Source organism: Zeus faber, assembly GCF_960531495.2.
Source record: "Zeus faber genome assembly, chromosome: 13".
In the NCBI taxonomy this organism is placed as follows: domain Eukaryota; kingdom Metazoa; phylum Chordata; class Actinopteri; order Zeiformes; family Zeidae; genus Zeus; species Zeus faber.
In genome coordinates, this window is record NC_137198.1 from 23,469,889 (window position 1) to 23,495,447 (window position 25,559).

The following is a 25,559-nucleotide window of genomic DNA, read 5'->3' on the forward strand; positions in this document are numbered from 1 at the left end:
ATAGATAGATAGATAGATAGTCTTTGCTTGCTGCCGCCAGTTTCTCTCTCAATAAAACTCACGTCTTATCCTACTTTTACCTTTTCACAGACAAATAAAACCTCTTTAACTGCAGCAATGATATAGACAGACAGACAGACAGACAGATAGATAGATAGATAGATAGATAGATAGATAGATAGATAGATAGATAAAAATAAAACCTCTTCAACCGCAGCAACGACTCGGCTCTTGAACTGACACCCTGAGACCCTGGAGTTGTTCGGCAATTGTTCTTGTTTTTCTCCTTCTCCTTCTGCCTCTGATTGTTTTTATCCTTCACCTCCGTCTTCATTTCCCCTCTATTTTTCATCTTTTTCCTCCTCTTCTTCTTCTACTTTACCTCTTCCTCTTATTTTTCTTCTTCTTCTTTACATCTTCCCCTTTTTGTTCTTCACATCTTTTTCTTCTTCTTTCTTTTCTTCATCTCCTACTTTACTTCTTCTTTACCTTTTCTTCTTCCGCGTCTTCTTCTTCTTCTTCTTCTTTTTCCTTTTATTGGCGGTTGGCAAACGACTTTAGGTCACATCACCGCCACCGACTGGTCTGGAGTGTGAACTGCAGCTTTAGAGCTCAAACTTTGAGATATTCCACAACGGCCGTATCGCTTTCCTCTCCTGTACCTGTAGCTAGTTTTCAAAGATGACTCCTTCACCATGTAGGTAGTTTTAAACGTGTCCCAGGAGATGCATTAGAGTTTACTGGTCACAGCCTCCATCACTGTTTGTTCATCATGGCCAGTTTGCTATTTACAACAGAGTGACCAATGTCATTTTTTTTTTTTAAATGATGCCTTTGACCTCACTGTTACTGATGTTTGCTTGAACCTGCACATTCTTTGCCCAGGGTGCTTCCTCATTCCCCTCCGCTCCCACATGTGCTCAATGTACCTGGTGAATAAAACTGATTCGGATCATAATATATTCTGATAATATATGTATGTATAAAATAATATAGAAGAGAACAATCTTTAATCGTCACGCACCACACCACACTACAACACATGCTTGCACACACATGCACATGCTTTGGATGGTGGCCGGTGAAATGGTTCCTCTGCGTTTAACCCATCCTGGCTTGTCCTTCCTCCGGGGGCACAGCCAGGAGCAGTGGGCAGCATTCGTGGACGCGCCCGGGGACCTGGTGACGAGTGTCCATCGCTGGTCAGACGATGATGTGTGCATGTTTTTGGGGGATGTCCTTACTGACGTGAGGTGGAGGAAACCCCATGTGAGCACGGGGAGAACATGCAAACTCCACACAGAAAGGCTCCTATTTGAGAGACACCCCGCCCGGAGCACAGTGCCAACGGCGCCCCAGGCGGGAATCAAACCCAGGACCTTCTTGCTGTGATGTGATGTCATGTTTATTTATAGTGAATATAGAGTATTAATTCACTGCTCTAATTCACATCCCCTGGTGCTGGCCGCCCTCTGGAGGAAAGGACGGCTGGGATGGAGAAATGCAGACGCTAAATTTCTCTGAGGCGAGTAATAAAATGACTCTTCTTGATCTTCTTCTAATGACTGAAAAATAAGCATTATTGAAGTACACGATTACCCAGGGCTGGATCCCCAATTGATATTTGGCGGGGGAAAAAAATCCCTGAATTTTGAAATCTAAAAGTATTTGAAACAGAAGAACGGCAGAAGCTACGAACACTGTTGATGTATTGTTTGAACCAGTATGTCACAAGGATCTTGTGGTTGACGTTTCACCCAAATAGATCCACATATGGAGCCGAAATTAGTGAAAAACCGGATCAATTTGGCCTAAAATATTCAGCTGGTCGGGCTTGACTGACACACCACTATTTGTAAACAATATGAACAAGATGAGATTTACAGTAAGACACCTTATGACATCATCATACTATTTACTATAAATGTACAGGTTCTGATTCAGAATGTCCATTGGACCGTGTCCAGTGTGCCGTATAGACTCTGTCACTCTGTAGTGGTTAGAGATTACAAACTGTGCGTTTGCGTGTGTTTACGTGCTTACTTGGTAGATGTCTGTGCATCTGTTAGATTTATGTTTGATCTCTTTTGTCCCCATTACTTTGAGTAAGGAAGAATACGAAAAACATCAGTCCACCAAAACTCGTGATCACGTAGAGTCGAATCCACTCGAATGTACGTTCAAGATCCAGAGAGGTGTTGGGAAGATAGAAGCCATTCAATGGTAATTACACATGGAAATACCACAATGTATTTCACATTTCATGGAAATGTAACTTACTGAAAATGTGATTCAAGGAAAAACCACTAAACAATCATAATTCTTAGAACGCCATTCTCCAGGATCGAACTACAGAAGAGAAACATGCAGACGTACGGTAAGCCCATGTTGATTGGTGCAGATGTAAATCCACGATGTTTGTAACTTTTGCAACTTGTGATGCGTTTCACAGAAACAAAAAAAACTGTAATACATGCCTAGGAATAAAGTGGACCCAGTGTATTACTGCCTGAAGCTATATAAATTATTATTATTATTATTATTATTATTATTATGCCGTTACATTATTACTCTCCCATGTTATTACAAAACAAATACTTTTTATAGTGAATTTGAGTATTAATTACTGAAAAAATAAGCTTTTATTAATAATAATAATAATAATAATAATAATAATAATAATTATAATAATTATTATAATAATAATAAAATATTATTGAATTATAATAAAAAAAATGTTAATAATAATATTAATAATTATAATCTTGTTAAAATGATAATCCTATTCATACTTATGAACACTTATGTATTTATTCTTAATTTGTTGTTATTATTATTTATTTATCATTTATTCCCTAAGCGTTTATTTGCCGGGGAGCGTTCACCACAAAATGAATTCAGAACTGAATATCATCTGGAATATCTGCTCGGGGGTTAAACAAAAAAAAGAAAAACAGGAGGGGGAGAAAATGACTTCTTCCTTCTTCTGCTCCGGACCAGCCCACGCTGCTCGGAGCTCGGCACTGGCAAGTGACAGCCGCGGGGGTAACCGCGGGACGGATCTGATGCCATGGAGCGTGCGTCGTGCCAGCCTGGAGCTCTGAACCCTGGAGCTGCAGCCCGGTAAAAAAACAAAAGCAAACAAAAAAAAAGAAAAAGCAAGAAGGGAAAACGAGGGTTGATGATTAAAGAGCAAAGTGCATTCTGCGCTGGACGCTGCACACACACGCGGGGCAGGAGGGGAGGAAGCGGGGCTCTGCCGTTTGTCTCGTTTGTTTGTTCTGCACCGGCCCCGCTCCAGTCGCGCATGGTGTCCGTGCTGCCCGCCATCGCGCCATAATGCGTGACACCGTCGTCTTGTGTTTGGCGTCCCTGTGGCTCGCACCTGCGACCTCGCACCCGCAGTGCTTGGATTTCAAGCCGCCCTTCCGGCCGCAGCAGGAGCTGGAGTTTTGCGCCGCGTACAAAGAGTTCGGCTGCTGCGACTTCGCCAAAGACCGGGACCTCCGGACGCGCTTCTACCGCGTCATGGACAACTTCGACTACCACGACTACGCCAACTGCGCCAGCTACGTCCAGGAGCTGCTCTGCCAGGTAGGCGACGCGATGCGGTCGAACCAGTTAAAGTGGTAATCCGTGAGATTATTTTGTTAAAATTAAAAAAAAAAAATAATAAAAACTTGCGTAGGCTCCATAAGAAAAAGCTGTTCAATGTGTTATTGTTGCGCATGTGCTTCTCTATATGCTGTTGTCCACTGTTGGTGGCGGGGTCCGCCACCAGCCAGGGGTGAAAAGGCAGCCGCGGTGAATTTGGTGAAGCAGTGGGGCTAGTTGGGGGGGGGGGGGGGGGTCAGTAAATTTTCACCACTCACTCAAAAAGAACAGCCTTGGATGACAAAAATGTCCCCATCACTTGAAAACGCAGAGGTCACGACTTCAACCTGGGTCTAAAACCTATGAGCGTTTGCTGACGACGGTGGTGTTTCCATTTTTAAGAGTGGTGTCTGTAAACAGGTATTATGATCAGATTCCGCTAACTGTCACTGCACGGAGGCAATGAAAGGCATGTCACCCGTCCTAGTAACCGATGTATCTAGGCGCTGTCATATGGCAGTGGCTCAGCAGCAGTTCATTGTCTTGCTCAAGGACACATCGGCATGCTACCATGAGGCGCTGGACTGAACAAGCAATCGTCTGATTACTGCACGACCCGCTCTACCTCCTGAGCCACTGCCCCCAGCTCAAGACACCCAGTACCCATGATGTTCATGCTCCTCATGTTCTTCTGTGGTGTTTGACATCAACTTTTATGACATACCATCGCCCCCTGCTGGCCTGCTGTGCTTGTGTCGGATTTTAAATCGCTTTTGCAGATTCCTTTTTTTAATGGAGGGGGGGAAAATTGTGTTTTCAGAAATATCCACATATGTGTGTACGAGGCCCGAGAGACGACAAAAAATGCCAAAAATAAAGTGACCGTAGTGCAAAGATGAACCTTCTTCTTCTTCTTCTTTCGGCTGCTCCCGTTCGGGGTCGCCACAGCGGATCGTCTGCCCTCCAATACCTTCCGTTCTGCGCCCGAACCTAAATGTCGTAAAAGGTCCGAGCAGTTTTGAATGGAGTTCTTGTCGTACCGTGTTGTTCTTCCCATTTCACTCCCAAAATGTCTCCCAGGAATGTTCCCCGTACGCCGCTCACCTCTTCGATGCTGAGGACCCCGACACACCTGTGCGGACCCTCCCGGGGCTGTGCCCGGACTACTGCGCCCAGTTCTGGAAGAAATGCAGCTCGACGGTCTCCTCGCTGTTCGATGACCCGCACCTGGCCAAAGTCCAACCGGACCAGGCCCGCTTCTGCCAGTACCTGGAGCTTGCTGACACCGACTACTGTTACCCTAACCTCCTGAACAACAACAAGCTCAGCCAGAACCTGGGCCGGGTGCAGCTGGACACGGAGGGCTGCGTCCAGCTGTGCCTGGAGGAGGTGGCCAACGGGCTGCGGAACCCGCTGGCCATGGTGCACGCCGGCGACGGCACCCACCGCTTCTTCGTGGCGGAGCAGGTGGGCCTGGTGTGGACCTACCTGCCTGACCGCTCCCGGCTGGAGACACCCTTCCTGAACATCACCAAGGCGGTGCTGACCTCTGCCTGGGAGGGCGACGAGAGGGGCTTCCTGGGGCTGACCTTCCACCCCGACTACAAGTACAACGGGAAGCTGTACGTGTACTACTCGGTGGAGGTGGGCTTCGACGAGAGGATCAGGGTCAGCGAGTTTCGCGTGTCCGTCAGCGACATGAACGTGGTGGACCACACTTCGGAGAGGTGGGCACATGCACCAATGGTCATGACTAATGATGTTATGACTATTGCACATACATTTTGTATGTTCTAATATCTTGCTCACTCTCTTTTCAGGGTCATTCTGGAGATTGACGAGCCCGCATCTAACCACAATGGCGGCCAGCTGCTATTCGCAGACGATGGCTACTTGTACATATTTACGGGGGATGGAGGAATGGCAGGAGACCCCTTTGGGAAATATGGGAACGCCCAGAACAAGTAAGAATTCAAAGACACGATTACAAGGCGTGTTGGAAAATGTCTCATGCACCTCTCCATAGTTTGCCACATACTGTATATCATTATGATATCCCCCTTCCACGAAGGTCGGCACTCTTGGGCAAAGTCCTCCGCATCGACGTGGACGACAACGAGAGGGGTCCTCTGTACAGAATCCCCCCGGACAACCCCTTCGTGCGGCGGCGAGACGCCCGGCCTGAGGTGTACGCCTACGGGGTCCGCAACATGTGGCGCTGCTCGGTGGACCGGGGCGATCCCCTGACCAGGGAGGGCAAGGGGCGCATCTTCTGCGGCGACGTGGGCCAGAACAAGTTCGAGGAGATCGACATCATCGAGAAGGGCAGGAACTACGGCTGGCGGGCCAAGGAGGGCTTCTCCTGCTACGACAAGAAGCTGTGCAGCAACAGCTCGCTAGGTAGGCCTCCTCAATGGAGGCGTCCGCTCGGGGTTAGTGTTGGGGTCGTCGGCACACGAACACGGCCAACAAGGTCCCGACTTTGTGACTAGAGCCTCGTCCACATCACGTAGTTTGTTTGTTTTTTAATCGTGAACGACAATGAAAGGACCGAGAGGCAAACCAATATTTTTGACGCCAAAATAAACATGGAGGACACACAGCTCACTACCGTGGCTGTTTGTGCAGAGAACTCGCGGCGCTGACATCGTACGCCAATCAGACCCTGTGTGTATGAGTGGGCCACTCTTCCACAGGTCGCTCCTCCCTTTCAGAGATCTACACGTTTGGCTTTGCACACACCGAAGGATTTTTGGAAAGACGCGACCCCGATAAAATCAAACACGTTTGCTTGAATGGTGACCTGGTCTATCAGGATCGTACGGAGACAGATTTGAGTCTTCCGCTCACACACACACACACACACACACACACACACACACATCGACGGCAGCTACAATTCCACAGCGTGACTGTCCTTGGCTACCCCGCCTCCGCCCGCTCGCAAATCGTTGCCAAATCATCCTTGAGAATCACGTAATGTGGCCCTAGCTTTACCATGTACCAAAGTCAGCGTAGATCCCTCGTGAACTGCCCCGGCTGCCCTCGTGGAGGTTTCTTCCATTAAGTCAGTATGAGTCACCAGGTTATATAACGTGAACAATCAAAATATCTACAATGTTGGAATACCAATGACACAATCAGACCCTTTTAGACACCTCACCAGTGGCAATAGTTATGCACAGGCTGAATTGGATTTGAAAAAACTGTAATGCATGTATTAAGTTTGATTTGCATTTTGGAATTGTGGAATCGTTTTGTCTACCGTCATGACCCTTTACTCCAAATTTTTTTTTTTTTGTTCAAAGCTGAAATATTGACCTTAAATTCCAATTTCAATTGTTCACCGCGCCTAAATAAAACCGGCAACCTTTCTGACACGGTAATCACGCGATTTTTTTTTCGCAAGCTTTGGTTCTGCTTCTGCAGCTACTGAGAACTAGTAATCGAAAAAGGTCCGCAAAGGTCAAAAATGGAAAAAAAAAAAACCGGAAAAAACGAGACATAGTTGAGCACATACCATCGTCCCTTTTCCCAACCGGTATGGAAATTGCAAGTAAACAGAGAGCACTTGCACCTAGTGACCCCGAGAACTGCCAACGTGCCGAGTTATCTTGGTGAGCTTTAGTGTTATATATACCAATTAAAAAAACTCACGACCTCAGCATGGACGTTTAACCTTGTTTGTCCGGCACCTTCCATCCGTCTATCTGAGGGAAGCCAGTTTCAACGTCTGAAAAACGACAATAAACGGCAGCTTCGGATATCGAACATCGGTGTGGGGAGTTCTATCTCACAGTAGATGCGGTGGATGGTCAAAAAGAGATAATGATGCCGTTATCCTCCCCAGATGACGTCCTGCCTATTTACGCTTACCCGCACAAGATGGGGAAGTCAGTCACCGGTGGCTATGTGTACCGAGGCTGTGAGTACCCCAACCTGAACGGGATGTACGTCTTCGGAGATTTCATGAGCGGGTAAGGCCCAGAAATGCATATTTTGTCGAACTATAACTGTCTCGAATAACTCCAAAGTACAATACAACTCTCTCATATTTGCTGCTTTATTTAGTGACTTCATCAGAAACAGGCCTTCAATGTCTGTTGCCTGTTGTCATGCACATGTTCTGCATGTGCTCCTCTATATTCTGTTTTCCATTGCCGGTGGCGGGGTCCGCCACAGGACCTGTAGTGAAATCCCGCCGACATAGACGACGACCTGATGGATCGGTGCTTTTACCACTTTTTTACCGGTTCCAGGCGCTTAATGAGCCTGCGAGAGGACCCGTACATAGGCAGCTGGGAGTACAACGAGGTCTGCATGGGCCTGGGACTGACCTGCGCCTTCCCGGGACTCATCAACAACTACCACCAGTACATCATCTCCTTCGCCGAGGACGAAGCAGGTACTGCAGCCTCCCCAGGGGCTCAACGTGGATCACCGCAGTGATTTGACTCTGGATGTGTGCAGTGAATGGGATTTCATGACGGTCGGCCATCAATTTGTGATGCCACTACGGCATAAAATTAACTGAAGTGTTCTGTACCATTTTATGGCAGATTTTTGATTTTAAGATATGATATGACCTTTATTTCAAGGTTTCTGGTAATAAAAAAAATTATATCTGCATTGAAAAAGTACCATTTAGGTATAAATTGGTATCCAAGTGAAGGTCATTCTTTTAAACAAATACCTATGATACAAAGATTTCGGACGCTAGTAAGATGTTAGCCGGTGAAATTTTAAAGGAGAATTCTGGGTAAATTCCCCTTAGTCTTGTCCCAGATTCAGACCAGAAAGTCAATACCAGTTTCACACCTGCGTGTCCAGAACCGAGATACTGACATGCTAACCGCGTTAGCTCAATCAATGGCTGCAGATGGGATCAGCTAGCCTAGCTCCTGTGAACGCAAACGTTGTTTCAGTCAAATGTTATCTCAGGGAAACCTGAGACCTTGGATGTTTTAATTGTTTGGATGATCAAATAGGGGGTTGCCAGGCGCGAACTCAGGTGGAACAGAACTGGCAGCCCTGCAGCACCAACGCCCTGAGTTTCGCGGGGAGCCTCCCGTCGACTGTGACGATAACGTGATGAACGTCTTCCTGATGAGTCCCTCGTTCGGCCTTTCAGGGGAGCTGTATTTCATGTCCACGGGAATACCGAGCGCCACGTCGCCTTCGGGGGTGGTGTACAAAGTGGTGGACCCCTCAAGGTGAGCGCCGACATTCAAACGCCAAAACTGCTTCCCGGCGCTTCTCCCGTCGAGAGCAGCCTCGTATCTTGTCACCTCACGGTTGCCGCTGCTTTCCCCGACTACTTGAGGCCGCACATCTGTTTGTGATTTCCAATCTGGCCGCGCCGCCCTCTCCTCACGTGACTTGACATAATCGTGCGCAGAAGGCCTAAATATTTATTGGAGAACAGAGATTTCCTTAAATATCCGAGGCAAGCCAACCTGTTGCAGAGGAGGTTACAAATCAAATCGCCACGGTTTGAGAGCTGACTTTGGGGCTTTGTGTGTGTGTGTGTGTGTGTGTGTGTGTGTGTGTGTGTGTGTGTGTGTGTGTGTGTGTGTGTGTGTGTGTGTGTGTTATTTTGGGTTGACATTTTCCATCTGTTTTCCTGGATGTGGAGGACGCATTGCTCTACTGTGTGTGTGTGTGTGTGTGTGTGTGTGTGTGTGTGTGTGTGTGTGTGTGTGTGTGTGTGTGTGTGTGTGTGTGTGTGTGTGTGTGTGTGTGTGTGTGTGTGTGTTTTGGCAGTGTTTTGGGAGCTCTGTCACCAAAATCTCCCTCGCATTGACATTGGCTCTGACAAGTCTTTTTGTCCCCTGTCTCTCTCTCTCTCTCTCGCTTTCTCTCTTTTACTCTCTAGCTCTCTCCCTCTCTCCCGCTCTCTCTCTCTCTATCTCTCTCTCTCTCTCTCTCGATCTTTTCATGTCTTTCTTCTCACCACATTGTTTGCCTTCACTTTCTCCCGCTCACTCGCTCAGTTTCCCAAGCTTGGAGAAGCCCAGCCACCTCCTTTGTTTATGTCACCTCCTTTGTTTCCCCAGCCGCTGAGCCCATCTAAATTATTCATCAACCTCTAAGTTGCCATCGAGGGAGAACGTTAAAACCAAAATAAATAAATATATATATATATATATATATATATATATATATATATATATATATTGACATTTCTTTCAGACGAGCTCCACCCAGACAGTGTCACTACGATCCTCTTCCTGTGAGAGTCAAAAGTAAGCTGGTGGAGTTCAAGGCGCAGGAAAGTAAGTCTGAAAAAATTGTATAATATATATATATATATATATATATATATATATATATATATATAATTTTATATATATATAAAATTATAATATTACATATATATAATTATATATATATTATATTATAATATTATATATATATATAATATTATATGTGTATATATATATGAATATATGTATTTATATATATGTGTATATATATATATATATATATATATATATATAATATCATAAATAATAATATTTTGTGATGCAAAACCCAGGTGCAGTTTTGTCTGACAGCCAATAGGGGGTGAAGACCAAACAGTCCAAAGAAATCAGTTTGACCTCACACAAAAATATCAGGGATCAAGTTTCAAACATGTATCTACCTTTTAACATGGTGGACCTAAAGGGTCTAATTTTCTGCATAGAAATTGCCAAAACTAGACTCCCACGAGTTGTCGTCCTTTGGGGTCCATAGAAGTACTTCCTCCACGGCTCTGTATCCCTGCCTTAAACTTTACCTGAAACACCTCAGTCCCTTGCCAAAGAGCACATCAGCTGGTTGTTACTGCCCTACCTGTCAAACAGCCTGATTGCCCTGTTTCGAAACAGAAGTGTAGGAATTAATTCTATGCAACACAAAACAATACAAACTAATGTAGTTCGTATTGTTGTTTTGGCATAAGGATGCCGATGGAGATAAAAAATAGAATATATAACTCTATCCACAGAGTTAACATGGAGGAACCCTTGGCTAACGAGTAGTTGTGAGCCCACTGTGGTAGTTACGCTAAAGTAAGTAAGTACAGGTAGTGGCAGGTATTTGCATGTTTATTCATTGATTACTCAAATTCTCCTTCAGCTTTAATCGGCGTCGCCCTACCGCCCAGGAACGAGGCCGAGCCCGACACTACAGATGACTGGCTCCAGGAGCTCCTGGATCAGCTCGGCCAACTAGAACCCACCACTTCCGCTCCCACCACCGCCAGCACCACCAGCAAACCGCCCAGGCAACCGAGGCGGAAAGGCCGGCGCAGAAAGCCCAAACACCGGGCGGAAGGCCCCGCGGCCACACCCGCACCTGAGCCCCGGGACGGGGCGGTGCGGCTGGCCGGGGACGAGGGGGGGCTGGGCGACCGCGGCAGGGTGGAGGTGTACGCCCGCGGCGAGTGGGGCACGGTGTGCGACGACCTGTGGACCGCCACCAACGCGGCGGTGGTCTGCCGGCAGCTGGGCTTCCGCCGCGCGCTCAAGGCGGCCAAGCACTCGGAGTTCGGCGAGGGGAGCGGCCTGCGGATCCTTCTGGACGACGTGCAGTGCGACGGCAGCGAGGCCAGCCTGCTGGACTGCAAGCACGCGGGCCTGGCCACGCACAACTGCGGCCATTACGAGGACGCCGGCGTGATCTGCGGCAACGCCGACCTCCCGGCGGAAGTCTGAAGGAGACGCCTTTGGTTAATCCTCATTGACTTAACTCGTCGCTAATTTCCCACTTTCACATTAATTCTACCTCTTAACAGTGAGGCAACAGTTTCAATGAAAGATTGTATATTTTGCATTTTATTTTTCCACTACCCAGCTGACCATTTTTTTAAAACTTTTAATTGTAACCGCACTTTTGAAAATGAAGCAATGTGTTCCACATTAACAAATCCTCTCTGAAGCAAAGTCAAAACAATTGAATGTACCTTTCGATCATTTTGATGTTGTTCGATGTACAGCGGAATGAATGTATGGATAATGTTTTTTCGCCATCAACTTGAGCAATTGTCATCAACCATTTTAATAAATATTAGGTCTCCCTGACTTCCCTATATTCTGACACTTCCTTCAGTGGCTTAGCAGCAAAGGACCTCCTGCACCATCAACAGCAAATTCTTTGAGAAATACATTTCTGTAAGGCCGGCTTTACACTGAATCCGACAAACAAACCCGGAATAAGTCGTTTAGTTCCCGTTGGATTCCGAAAAGCTGCGACGCTCTGCGATATGCTCTGCACTATCCTCTGCGGTGCCACATTTATGCATCCGATGGTAGCTCCGGGATGCGTCCAAATGCAAATTACAAAAAGTTTTGGATCCAACGCTACGAACCGAAGCCACCGTTGCTAAAACTACTGTTTTTAGAAATTCACTTTGCCGATAAAAAGAAAAAAAGAAAAGATAAAAAAACAAATTTAAATCATTTTTGCCACTAATCTCCAACGCTATTTTGAAAGGCCTTTTTTTTTATACAGCGAATGTGGAAAAGCAAAAACAGAAACAATAAGAAGGTTAGAAGAAAGCCGACAGCGCTAAGGCGGACGGTGAGTCGAGTCGGTTTGATGCCACGCCTGGACACGGGTCCACTCAGTGGCCGCGAGGGGGCAGGACCCGACTGTCGCACGCGTTTTCGGATTCGGTCCTAAGGCGATCCCAAGGGCGGCGATCTTAAGGGCGGCGATCTTCATCTTCATCGGCGATCATGTGTTGTGCCACATGCTCAAAAATGGTACTTGTTGGACGGTTTGCGCAAATGGGCTCCATAGCTCAGTGGTTAGAGCACTGGTCTTGTAAACCAGGGGTCGCGAGTTCGATCCTCGCTGGGGCCTTCGTGGCTTTTACGCGTCGTGCTGTAGGAACCTTTTGTTTCGGTGACGCCGTGAGAGCCCGAAACGAAGCCCCGGAAAATAATAATAAAACGTCTTCTTCTTCTTCTTCTTCTTCTTCTTCTTCTTATTATTATTATTATTAGTATTATTATTACTCGGCGTAAGCTAGAAGCACGGTTGTCAGAGTATCTGGAGCACTCCAACGACAGAACCTGCGGATAAGGTTGAGGTGTCATTTAAACTGCTACGTAACAAGGGTCTTATGGTTGAAATTGTATCCAAATCGATCCACATACCGAGCCTATATTTGGGGGGGAAAAACGGAACAACTTTGACCTAAAATATTCAGGCGCTCTTGCTGAAACTGGCACGTCACACGTGTCGCTCTAAATTGAATGAGATGAGATTTACAGTAAGACGCTTTATGACGTCATCATAATATTTACCATAAATGTACAGATTCAGATTGAGAATGTCCAGTTGGACCGTGTCCAGTGTGTGGCGTGGAATCGTTCACTTTGTAGTGTGTGTATTGTTATTGTTATTGTTATTATTATTATTAGTAGTAGTAGTAGTAGTAGTAGTAGTAGTAGTAGTATATTATAGCTTCTTACCTGGTAGATGTCAGTAGATATGTTTGATTGATATTTAAATCCGTGGTCCAAATTATTTTGCCAGATGAATGAAAAAAAAAAAATAGAAAATTATCCTTGAAACGTCGTCTGAGTGTTCCTCGAAAACACTGAAACCTGTGACTCGGTGATGAGTTCAAAATCCAATGTGGTGTCGGAATAAAAATAAAAAAAATAGAAAAAAATAGAAGCAGTGTTGTGCTGCACCCACAGAAATATCACAACGTTTGTCGTATTCATGGAAACGGAACATACTGAAAATGTAATCCAAAGAAAGAACGGAACTCAACTCTGCAAAAGAAAAACGTCAATTACACTGCTATCGGAAATCGACGTAAATGCGTCAAAATGTACGGATACGACACAGAACATCTACCGTCACAGAAACCCTGGATGTACTACAGTGCAGCAAGGTACATTTTAACAATGACAACATATAGTTTAAAATAAAAATATGTGGTTTTTTTCTAGTAATATACATTATGTATAAACATTCTCCTATAACTACACTTAACAAACTGTAATGAAAAGACAAAACATGTTTGAGATTTTTTATTCCATAAATAATTCTAATTGCAAATTAATGTTAAAGTTACGTAAACGTTATTTGCATTACAACATAGACAAATAATCTATTAAACAGAATTTCACAATTGTACATTTTTAACATAAAAAGGACAATAAAGTAGTTATTACAAATAACATCCATCCATCCATCCATTATCTATACCGCTTATCCTCGTGGGTCGCGGGGGGGGGGGGCTGGAGCCAAACCCAGCTGTCATTGGGCGAGAGGCGGGGTACACCCTGGACAGGTCACGTATTTAAATATATTTTTTTAAATTAAATGTATTGATTTTTATTGTTCTGAAAAGTAATTACAAAGTCAGTGGGAGTCTAGAAGTCACCAATGATGCAGTGAAACCTAACGTGGATGTTCCACTAACTATTACAATATCTGTCCTGCAAATTTACCTGCATGAGAGACATGATAGACCACGTAACTCCACGAACGTTGATGTTTATATGTTAAGTAGATTGTGCGTCGCACAAAATTATGAAGAAAACTGTAATACTTATCTGAAACGAATACGCTGGACCCGGCGTTTTGCTGCCACCATCTATATTTATTATTATTATTGTAAAGATAAGCATTGGAGCAAGGTGTTTATAAGGCCACCTCACACCACTATGCAATCTGGCTTAATCGTCCCCCACCCCCTATCCCTGTCCCTTGAAATAATATTCCATTTTATTGGATTAAAGGCACAACAGTTTGTCGAGAAAGATACATAGATCCTCACTCTATTCACATTCCCATGCCACTTTAATTCACATGCCACTTTAATTGCACATATCTGTACATACATAGGCATATTACCTCTATCTATTCCATTTTATTTCATTTTATTTTTATTGTATTTTATTCTATATATTTTTATCTTATTCTATATGTATTCCACTGACTGTATTACGTTTTAGGAGTCAGTTAGTCGGTCTATTAGAAAGGAATTCTTTACTTTTTATTTCTTTTTTTCCTAGGACATATTGTGTGCTATCACCGGGTGCGTTGCATTACATTTCACTGCATATATGTATGAAAGTATGTATATGTATGAAAGTATGTATATGTATGAAAGTATGTATATGTATGTGACAAATAAAAAATCTTGAATCTTGAATCTTGAATCGTTTTTTCGTTTTCTTTTTCATTGTAAGAACCGTATTCTGACGCCAGGCGGCGGTGTTGTTTCATATATTTGCCGCTGGCCCTGCGCACAGGATGGAAATGGTTCAATTCAATTAAGGGAAAAATCGACAGAAAAGGAATAGATTTTTAAGCAGAGAATTTTATTGTGTTTTTTCGTTCACAAGAACATTTTGATAAAAAATTTAGAATTTTAATTCCAATTTTCAGTTGAGACAGCTGTGCAGATTTGATTTCTTATTAATGATTCATGTCATGCTGTCGGTTGTGCAGCTGGTTTCTTGCGTATTATGTTCTGCACTTAAGGGCAAATAATTTGAATCTTACGAGAAAACCATACAATCTTCAAATATATATATATATGTATATATATATATATATATATATATATATATATATATATTTGAATTTTATTTTCTTTTAAATGGGAATGAAGTTCTGCAGAAAACCTCTGCCAACCGCCACACATGCCCCATATGGCCTTACTCAGTGCATATGCCCATGCACACACACACACACACACACACAATTGCACAAGTAAAACACCTACTTAGGCCTTTAGTGTGTGGCCTAGCACCTCAGCACCGTCTTCTCTGTGTTTTGTGAGGCCCGCTCGTACGGCCTCATCAGCGAAACATGAACCGCCTCTTACCTTTGATATAATTTAGAACGTTCTCGAAACGCCGAGCCGTTCTCCAAACGACCCCTTCTTTTCCTCCCGTTTTTCGGGGTGCCCTTTCATCCGACCTGAACGAATTTCCACTTCCCTCATCGCCCTGACAGATCTCTGATTGCCACCGCTGGAGCATTTCCATGGGCTACCATCGAAGCCTGTTCGCAAAGTAAGTCCATGTGTCAGAACGTCGCCGTGCCAACCGTAAATCAAATCACACGCCGAATATTCTGATTTGATCCGAACTGACTCCGTGTCCCGTCGCCCTGGCTCAGTGGCAGGGCAGGGTCTCGGAAAGCCTTCTTCGATTTCCTTTTTTTTTTGTTTTGATGCCAATATGGCTCATATATGGAAGCAATTAGTTGGATAATAATCATGTAAATATTTAAATCTGTGTTTTACATCGGTAACCACATTGTCATACATCCTGTGTGTGTGTGTGTGTATTTGTACACACACACACACACACACACACATACACACACACACACACACACACACACACACACACACACACACTGATCAGCCAACAACATTAAAACCACCACTAATAATCACTAATATTGCGTAATATTGTAATGTGTATTGTGTCGGTTTGGACCCTAACCCTGTACGTACACATGATGTTGAAGACAATGTGATTCATCAGAGCAGGTCACCTTCTTCCATCGCTCCATGGTCCAGTTGTGATGCTCACGTGTCCATTGTAGGTGCTTTCAGTGGTGGACAGGGGTCAGCATGGACACTCTGACTGGTCTGCAGCTACACAGCCTCATACACAACAAGCTGTGATGCACTGTGTGTTCTGACACCTTTCTATCACAGCAGCATCAACTTCTTCAGCCATTTGTGCTGCAGTAGCTCTTCTGTGGGATCAGACCAGACGGGCTACACTTCCCTCCTTACATGCATCAATGAGCCTTGGGTGCCCATGACCCTGTCACCGCTTCACCATTTGTCCTTCCTTGGACCACTTTTGGTAGGTACTAACCACTGCATCCCGGGAACACCCCACAAGACCTGCTGTTTTGTAAAATTCTCTGACCCAGTCTTCTAGCCATTCAATTTGTCCCTTGTCAAAGTGGCTCAGATCCATATTCTTGCCCATTTCTCCTGCTTCCAACACATCAACTTCAAGAACTGACTGTTCACTTGCTGCCTAATATATCCCACCTCTTGACAGGTGCCACTGGAACGACATGAGGAATGTTATTCACTTCATCTTCCAATGGTTTTAATCTTGTGGCTGATTGGTTTATATACTGAATATATATCTATATATAGATATATATAGATATATATTGGCTAGTTTCGTTTTTATTTTAATCTTATTTAGATTTTTACTTTTTCAGTCATCTATCATTCATTGGATAAGAAAACATTCTTGGCTAAATGAAAAGATCCTTATTCTATTAGGATTCTAAACAAATTAAGATAAACGGAAAGATTTCCATTGACAGTAATTTATTGAAAAATTAAAACAAAGGCAGTCAATCCTGATATAAATGTAGGATAAAATGATGAATTCAATGTGAAGCTATATGAAGCCAATGTCATTACAACAAATATAGATAGACAGAAAAAAACTCCAAAGATAGCATGCGAAAAAATGTTTGCATTCCATCCCGACATATATAAATAAACATAAGGAAAAGAAGACACGCAGCGCGTGGAGCACATGGCGGAAAATAATACATGAGCTGGCATCAGCGCAAAGATGGCAAGTTATATAACAGATTCTCCCCTTTCAGCCTGGTGTGTATTTCAAACATTTGGTGGTGACATTTCCAAGGTGCCATGTTGTGCCTTACACCACACGCCACCATCAGGTGATAGCACGTTCAGGACCGCCCGGGGGCAGATTCTTGGTATATTCTGGACATCCGGGAAAAGTCAAACCTGCGAAAATCGCCCAAAATCTAAGCAACAACACTCACACTCCTTGCCCTGGATCTCTTTTTTCTTTCTCATTGTGTTTCCCGTGAGTCGACTCAAGTCGAGTCCGGCTCATTCCCATAACCCTTAAATCGCAGTGCAATCTCAAAAAGGCTTCGCGGGCTTCAGGTTTCAAATCGAAATCAACGGCATCCCCTACTCTTCAACGCCCACCCGGGCAAAGGAGAAACCCTTTGAGGGGGAAAAAGGGGAAGAAACCTCGAGGAGGGGTCACAGAAGGAGGAATCCCCCTTCCAGGACGAGCAGGCGAGTCGGTGCTGAGTGGGCGACATTAGCAGCATAATATGACAAGTCTTGCTGTCGGTTGTGTTTTGCTGGTACAAGCAAAAATAAAAAACACTTTGTGGAAGACAGTGTCTGTCGTGGGGGTTGTCTGCGGGGCTGTGGGGTCTGGAGTCAGCCCTCGCGTGGAGCCGAGGTGGTGTCTGTCACCTCCCTTACCGCCCACCCCCCAGCCCCCCCTTTAGAAAACAGGCCAACACTCCGGCCCATGCAGCCTGACGCGCGACACGGAGCGGGGCGCACCGGGGTGAAAGTTGGCGCCCGCCAGGCCCCCGGGGGTAAGATAATACGACAGGAAGGCCCCGAGCGGAATGGTGCGAGCCCTCCAACAACAACAGCAGCCTCCGCGAACAAACCTGTCGATACGTGCCGCTCCGGGCGCCGACACACAGTCAACGGCGACTCTGTTCTCGTCTCGTATTCTGGACGCGCGGGATGCTCCGCGTGTTTTCCGCAGTCGACGGCCGTTAAAGCCCCGACGGGTCTCGTCGAAGTACTCGGGCAACATTCTGTGGCAAAAAGGGAGAATCCTCGACGCCGCTTTTTCGGCGACGGCTCAAACATGACCCAGCTTTGCTCTGGAGAGAGAGAGAGAGAGAGAGGGGGAGAGAGAGAGAGAGAGAGGGAGAGAGAGAGGGAGAGAGGGAGAGCGGTGGAGTGGGGTGGGTTAAAATTGGCTTCCCCAAGGTTAACAATACACGCGGAATCGAAATTGCCGACCTCGATTTGAGGGATCTGGAAAGCGATGCCTTCATTTGTTGTTTTTTTGTTCCTCAGCCTTGTTGCTAGCTGCCCCCTCCGAAATGCCGACGGACTCACGGGATTTTCCGTCCAATTCACAATGAGAATCTGTTTATTCCGCCATGTACATTTTCATATACGAGGAATTTGTTGTGGTGAAAATACAGAACTGAAATAGCCAAATACATACAAATACAAGTGTGATTCCCTGCACAGGATAGATTATTCGTATAGATATATAAGGTATATGTCATTACTCAATTACTACAGTGTTCTTATAGTTATTATTCAACAATCTCTGAATGAATGTGGGATCTTTGTGTTCACACCTAAGAATAAGGTATGTTTATGAGCCCTTACACCCAGGGATGGGTCGAGTACTACAACACTATACTCAAGTAGTGGGAGGATTACTACCAACGGTAATGACTCAAGTTTTGTAAGTTAGAACCTGTCTTCTCCAACGAGTTACTTTCAGGAGATTAACCAGGAGAATATTTGATTCGTCATTTGATTGATGTTTCTCGGACTTTCACATTGTACGAACTGAGGGTAAAACTCGAAAAAAAACGCGCCGGTCACGAGTCCCGTCGGTCATAACCTCCGCCCGCACGAGGTGACCCTCCTGCGCCTTGTCCGCCGCCCCCTCTGCTTCACCTTCCCGCAGGGGCTCGGCACAGCGGGCAAACGTTTGCTCCTCCGGCCTCCGGGGCTCCTCTTCTTTTGAGTCCCTTCCGGCCCCTCGTCCGCCGTTGGCTCTTTCACCGGGAAAACGCCGAAGCCTCGTTCTCTCCCGTCTTCCCGGCCACGTCGCGCCCCCGCTGACCCCCCCGACCCCCGTAAAATCTGGACAAACACAGGAACTGAAAGCACAGATAATGAGAATAAACAGTGGAGCCACTCAGTGTGTGAGACAGTGCTGGTCTGTGTGTGTGTGTGTGTGTGTGTGTGTGTGCTCATGCCAGCACTTTGGTGCTAATGGACACCCCACGGCACATATCTTCGCAAAGTCCTCATCAGGTTTGAGGCCCCTCAAAGTGGACGGTCAACATTTGGGGCAAGATTTTTGGCCCCCACCCTCCAAGACAAGACAAAAGCCAAATACAAAGAGGGCGGGGCCCCCGGGGGGGGGGGGGGGGGGTCAACGAGAAGTGACTATTGGACCCGTTAAGCCAATATCTCTTCCGAGGCCAGGTGGGCGAGAGCGTTGAGCTATGTTTAACTGCATTGTTAAAGGTTCAGCGGGGGGAGAGGGGGTCAACAACGGCCTCTTGACAAAACAAGTGTGCGCTGCTTGGGTATGTTTTGTTTTGTTTTACAAAGTGAATGGCCCCTCCACACAATGAGAAAGCTTTCAGCGAGATGAGGTCAACCTGAAGAAGAGAAGGCTTGGTTCACAGCGTTGGTTGGCGTGTGTGTGTGTGTGTGTGTGTGTGTGTGTGTGTGAGGAAGCCTGCTTCACCTCAGCGCCCTGGCGCCGGACCCTCGAAGGCGAGAGTCCGTTTCCAGTCTGCCTCCAGCGCTAACGCGGCTACGATAGCGACACGATGTGCCTCGTAATGGTCTCCTTTGCTGTTTGTACCGGTGAAACCAAGGGCGCCGCTTTGACTTTTCGGTCCGCCCTACCTGGCGGTGTTGGAAGCGCTGGACCGACCGGCAGGGAATGTGTCGGCTGGTACACGTGCGCTCGGAGGACGTCGAGGGGCGTCTTCCATGGTAAGTCAACACCTGAGGCACCAACTCCCCCGAACCGCCCCCGCCCCCCAAAACTCCCCAATCCCCCAACCCCCTTTAGCTCTCGGGATGGGGGGGCGGGGGGTCACGGGTCATCATAATCTCCCAAGATTGTGCTTCCTTCCTCCCCGACTTTTCCATCCACAGGGGAGAGAGGTGAGGCCGCCCGGGGCCAGCTATGTTTGAAGTAATCCCGCGGAAATGAAAACATTATGGCAGACCCTCGTTTCCTCACGATGGAGTGGGGGGTGGGGGTGGGGGTGGGGGTGAGGGTAGGGTGGGGGGGTGGGGGGCATGGTTGGACACTGACATCATCCTCATAGCTTCTCCGTTTGCTTTCTCTTTCTCCACCTCTGTTTTTCTGTTTTGCCTTCTCCCCATGCCTTTAGCACCCCAGTCATAGTCATATATATACAGTATATATACTGTATATATATACATATTACTGTATATATACATATATATAGTTTTATATATATACATATATATATGTTGATACATGTGTTGTATGTTGATTGGCCCTTAAACACAATTGCCCACCAGTCACCCCCAATAAAGGCTCCACAGCTGGGAACGGGCGAAGGGGTCGTAACCCCAACGTTAAGCAGCCCCGCTGGAAATAAGCGAGGCGGGCATTGAAATGGGTTTAGCCTATAAAGAGCAGTCTTTCCCAACCTCTTTTCTGCCACTGCACAGCTTTTTGAAAGGAAATAATCCCACCACACACCACAACGCTGTTAACCACTGAAAAAACGTCGCAAACAAGAAGAACCGCGCTCGTTATTATTATTATGGCCTGCTTATGGTTGGTGATGGGGGACTCTCAAACGATTGGTGCGTAGCGAACGAATGTTTGAAATGACTGGGGAGTCTGGAGTCACTCTGAGTGAAACCTTGTCTCACAAATTGGACTGAATTTAAAGTCAATGGCATAAAACAGGTCTTGAATGTCTTGAAAAGGTCATCGATTTACATTTTGCATACCACCAAATAAATCATTTTGACAGAATTGAATGATTCTAAACAGAACTCCCTTCACCACTTACAGCCGAAGTGGCTCTTCTTACTCTCATTCGCCGTTCACAGGAAGTCCCGGCTCGCTCACCGTGCCTCACACCGACTGAATCAAACAAACCGAGAATCTTCATATTGAGCAGCTCTTTACTGAACTCCCTGTCAATTACCGAATCTCAAACGTGAGTCGAGCCTTTCGTCACTACGAAGCGTTTTGACCTTCAGTGGGAAACTCAAGCTCGGTCTGATGAACACAGAGCTCTGACTGGAAGTGATGAATCAGGGGAATTAGTGCAGTCGTGCAATTTTGATCTTGCAACACAAGAGCCCGTTTCCATTGTTTATTTGAAGTGGAATTTGATCATTTTTAACACAAGTGTGAAAATGCAGCACCGTAAAGCACGGCATACAGTACGGATATACAGTAGACCACACCCAAATGTGCATTGAGGTAATCACGTCAAGTTTGAAAATAAGCTGCATGATGTACAGAAAATACTCATTATGAATGATGGCTCCTCCAGTAGCAACAGAAGAACGACAAGTATGGCATCCATAGTCTAAGTCATTTCAGCACAGTGGATTGGACACAGTCATGTGTCTTATTGATTTGTTCCAGGTGTGAGAAGCCTTGGAGGACCGACAGATCTTCCGGGGTCCCGGGCTCGGACGGAAATCCAGTCGGTGGACGGCCTACACTGACCGACACCGGAATTGCGGCCTTCGGAAGCGTCCCGTTACAACTTAAATACAGACGTACACACACACACACACACACACACACACACACACACACACACACACACACACACACACACACACACACACACACACACACACACACACACACACACACACACACACACACACACACTCAGACCAAGACCAAAATACATGCAGAAAGTAAAATGTTTGTGCTGCCCAGGGGTAAGTGTGCATACAATAATCACTGAGCAAGTACTATACATTTTTCAGAAAATTCTTAGGTTTATTTCATATTGCAATTTTCCTTTTTCTATTCATTTATCCTATTTCTATATTTGTTATTATTATTATTATTATTATTATTATTATTATTATTATTATTATTATTATTATTATCAATAATAATAATAATGCTGATGATAATAATAGTATTATTTTTATCGATATACATTTAATTAATTAATTAATTATTATTATGATTGCCTATTTTTTATATGAGCTGCTGTGATTTCCCTCTAGAGGTGAAAGTATCTATCTATCTATCTATCTATCTATCTTTACCAACACACTTATTATACAGTAGTAACTGTGTAACACACACACACTGGTCCCGTGTTTGACTATACGGAACATATGATGCACACATTGCTGCCGTTGTACCGTGACAGTCAAACGGAGCGATCAAACCAACGATGGAAGGATGAGGAGGAGGGAGGAGGGGAAGGTGGAAGGCGGAAGGGGGAAGGGTGGGACTCACCTCAAAATGAAGGAGAGCGCTGTCCCGGAACTCCCACGAGACCGGGGGCTAAACTCAGGGGTCGGCCGTTGATTTCTTAAGGAGGGTCTAAATGGCGGCCATTGAGCTGTGGACGCTGGCTGGTTGGACTTGTTGGACTGGGGTCGGACACCGTGCCAGCGTCTATATTTCCATGCACAGCACCTGAATTAAAAAGCTTGTTTTGATAATCCCCCCACTCCGCCTCTGCATTCGTTCGCACGCTTCTACATGTTTCCCTACAGGCCGAGAGGGAGCGGCGTACCACTCCACCAAGCCATCACTTCACTATCTTGTATTTATTTGGAAGCATTTCATGGTTGCTTGGTTATGCCTCAGGTCGCGACCAAGAAATAAATGCACTTACTCTGACTTTTAGGCTTGGGGTCCGTGCAGGGTTTTGGTATCGATGGGTCCTCATGAGGTACCGAAACTCGCACCGTGACAACACTCAGCTTCACTGTGGTCCAGAAGAGGAGGTACTGGAGGGGGCGGGGTTAGTGGACATTAGGAGCTGTGGGTGTGGGAGTTGGCCCAGGGGGGTCTTGGCTGTTGGTGTTGGCTAATTCACCCCATCCACTGCTAACACTTAATCACAGACACCGGAGCGCACTTGGCCCCCGGCTTGCAAAGTTACCTCAGCCCGGACGGAGACACGGGGCTCACGGCACATTTACCCCACACGAAAAGCCCGACGTAGCCAGCCCGCGCTCTGGAGGTACAGCATACGGTATATGGAGGTTGCACGTCTTTTGAAAAAGTGAAACGTCCGCATTTCTGCCTCTTCCTTCGCGATTTCAGCCACAGACAAGGGCCCTGGAAACCATACGACCCCTGATACAATCACATCTTTGGCAGCCGATATTCTTGATCACCCGTTTCCAAGGATTGCGCGCGTGCGCACGCAGACACACGCAGACACACACAGACACAGACACAGACACACCCACACACACACACACACACACACACACACACACACACACACACAGACACACACACACACACACACACACACACACACACACACACACACACACACACACACACACACACACACACACACAATGTCCCACCTTCCAACCCCATTCCAGCCCCATCTCTCCGAGGCCCAGAGTACGTATGAAATGTGGTCCACATGTGTTGGACCCCACCCCTCCCCCATCCATCCTCCATCCTAACCTAACCCACCCATTTGGGCTAAGTCACTTATAAATTAATAATTTGTTTCACTCGCCACACCCTGGCTGTTGGGGAGGTTGGGGGTGCAATCAATATTAAAGACAGACATCACGTAAAAATCCGTGTCCAGATGGCCAGTGACGGGATGCTCGGGCTGTTTCGTCGGACACACAGCTGCCCCCCGCCTGCGACGTGACTCATGAATTAGTGATGAGCTCATCGCTGGAGCCATTTGAGGATGGAACATGAAGAGTATAGGAAATGAGGAACAATTCTACTTTGAGAACCCGAAACACCAGTAGGCCGAGTTTCGAGGCAAAAAGACCATCAAATCATCTCAACGGAGAGTGCAAGAGGACCCGCAGCGGCCCCCTACAATAACAAACTGGCGTTAGAATCCACATGTGGAGTTGTTACAGAGGCCAATGTGGATCAAACACTATTCGAGTGCCTGACCATACTATATATTTCATAACATAACATAACGGTCACGGTGAATTACAAATGAGTAAATAATGACTCAAATGTAATTTAATGTAAATGAACATTGAAACCTGAAATTCTGTGTTTAGCTGAGCGGTTACTCAGCACATAGTTGGCCTTTGACGTACAGACTGATGAAGAGTGAAGGAAAGCTGCAAAGGAATATGGGTAAAATATGCATCATCAAGATCTGCCAAAGTAGAAATGTGGACAGGAGGGCGTGGGTGGTCAGTCGGTCAGTAGCTATCGATGACAGCAATGGCCAAGACTTCAAAGCCCTTAATGGCAAAAACTTCAAAATGCCTTTTACATATAAATGTAAGAACAGGGGGCAAATCTTTTTATATAGTAAAACAGTGGGTTATCAACCTGCTAGGCCTATTTCTGCACTTGTTGTCATCCTGCGGTGTGACATCATAGTGGTTCAGGCACGTGCAGGCGTGTTTTTCATTGTGTCATAAATTTTTTTAAAGGGTGAATGGCCATGGAGATTTCTTTGGAAACAGCTGTTTTATACAGTTTATGGATATGGAAGATGGGTCCCCTGTTTTAGTAGGACAGTTGCGGGGGCGGGGGGCTATCAATTGTCCGAATATCAATTGTCAACTTTGGATAAAATTGAATAATATAAGCCCTAATAACAGCCATATGTGCCACTGTGTGGTTTTCGTGGGGATAGAAAAGACAATAACTCCTTTCCCGACGTTCTTTTATACAATAACCACAGGAGAATATCGGAGCAACTACAGTGTTTTAATTCGTCGCTTACTCCAGAATAAATGACCTCACGAACGCGTCCTCACTGGTCGAGTCCAAATGAGTCTTTATTGGTGTAATTGGTGCCAGCGCTGAATGCTGTTTGTGCAGCGGGTAAAGGGACTGGATCTGGACTGAATATACGCCCCCTCGTGGTGCCAGACCCGGAATACGCCGACGTGTGGTTGTAGCGTGACCCTGGACTGCAAGTGATGCATCGACAGCGAACTATTTTACAATGAGATTTTGTTTGGATTTCATGGGACAGCCACAAATGGAAGACATCTTGCATACCCAGCCTATGTAGTGGAATTACCTTTAACATACTGAACGTATTACTAAATAGCACATACAGTATAACTGCCACAGTACATTCTACTGTGCAACGCCATTGGCAATGCCAGTCGGAGACGAAGTCAGAATGTACTGAAATATAACCTAATTTAAATATTTTGAGGGTTATTTGGGCCTTTC

The 25,559-nt window shown here is 45.8% G+C and overlaps 1 protein-coding gene across 1 annotated transcript; it reads left to right on the forward strand.

The window, feature by feature from the left end:
* Nucleotides 1–3,075: 3,075 nt before the first annotated feature.
* Nucleotides 3,076–11,601, forward strand: hhipl1 (HHIP-like 1). The gene is made up of 9 exons (XM_080012817.1): nt 3,076–3,594; nt 4,675–5,321; nt 5,415–5,558; nt 5,666–5,994; nt 7,445–7,571; nt 7,854–7,999; nt 8,726–8,807; nt 9,787–9,869; nt 10,717–11,601. Exons 1-9 carry the CDS (start codon nt 3,340–3,342, stop codon nt 11,292–11,294), a joined length of 2,391 nt encoding a protein of 796 aa, XP_079868943.1. The 5' UTR covers nt 3,076–3,339; the 3' UTR covers nt 11,295–11,601.
* Nucleotides 11,602–25,559: the final 13,958 nt, after the last annotated feature.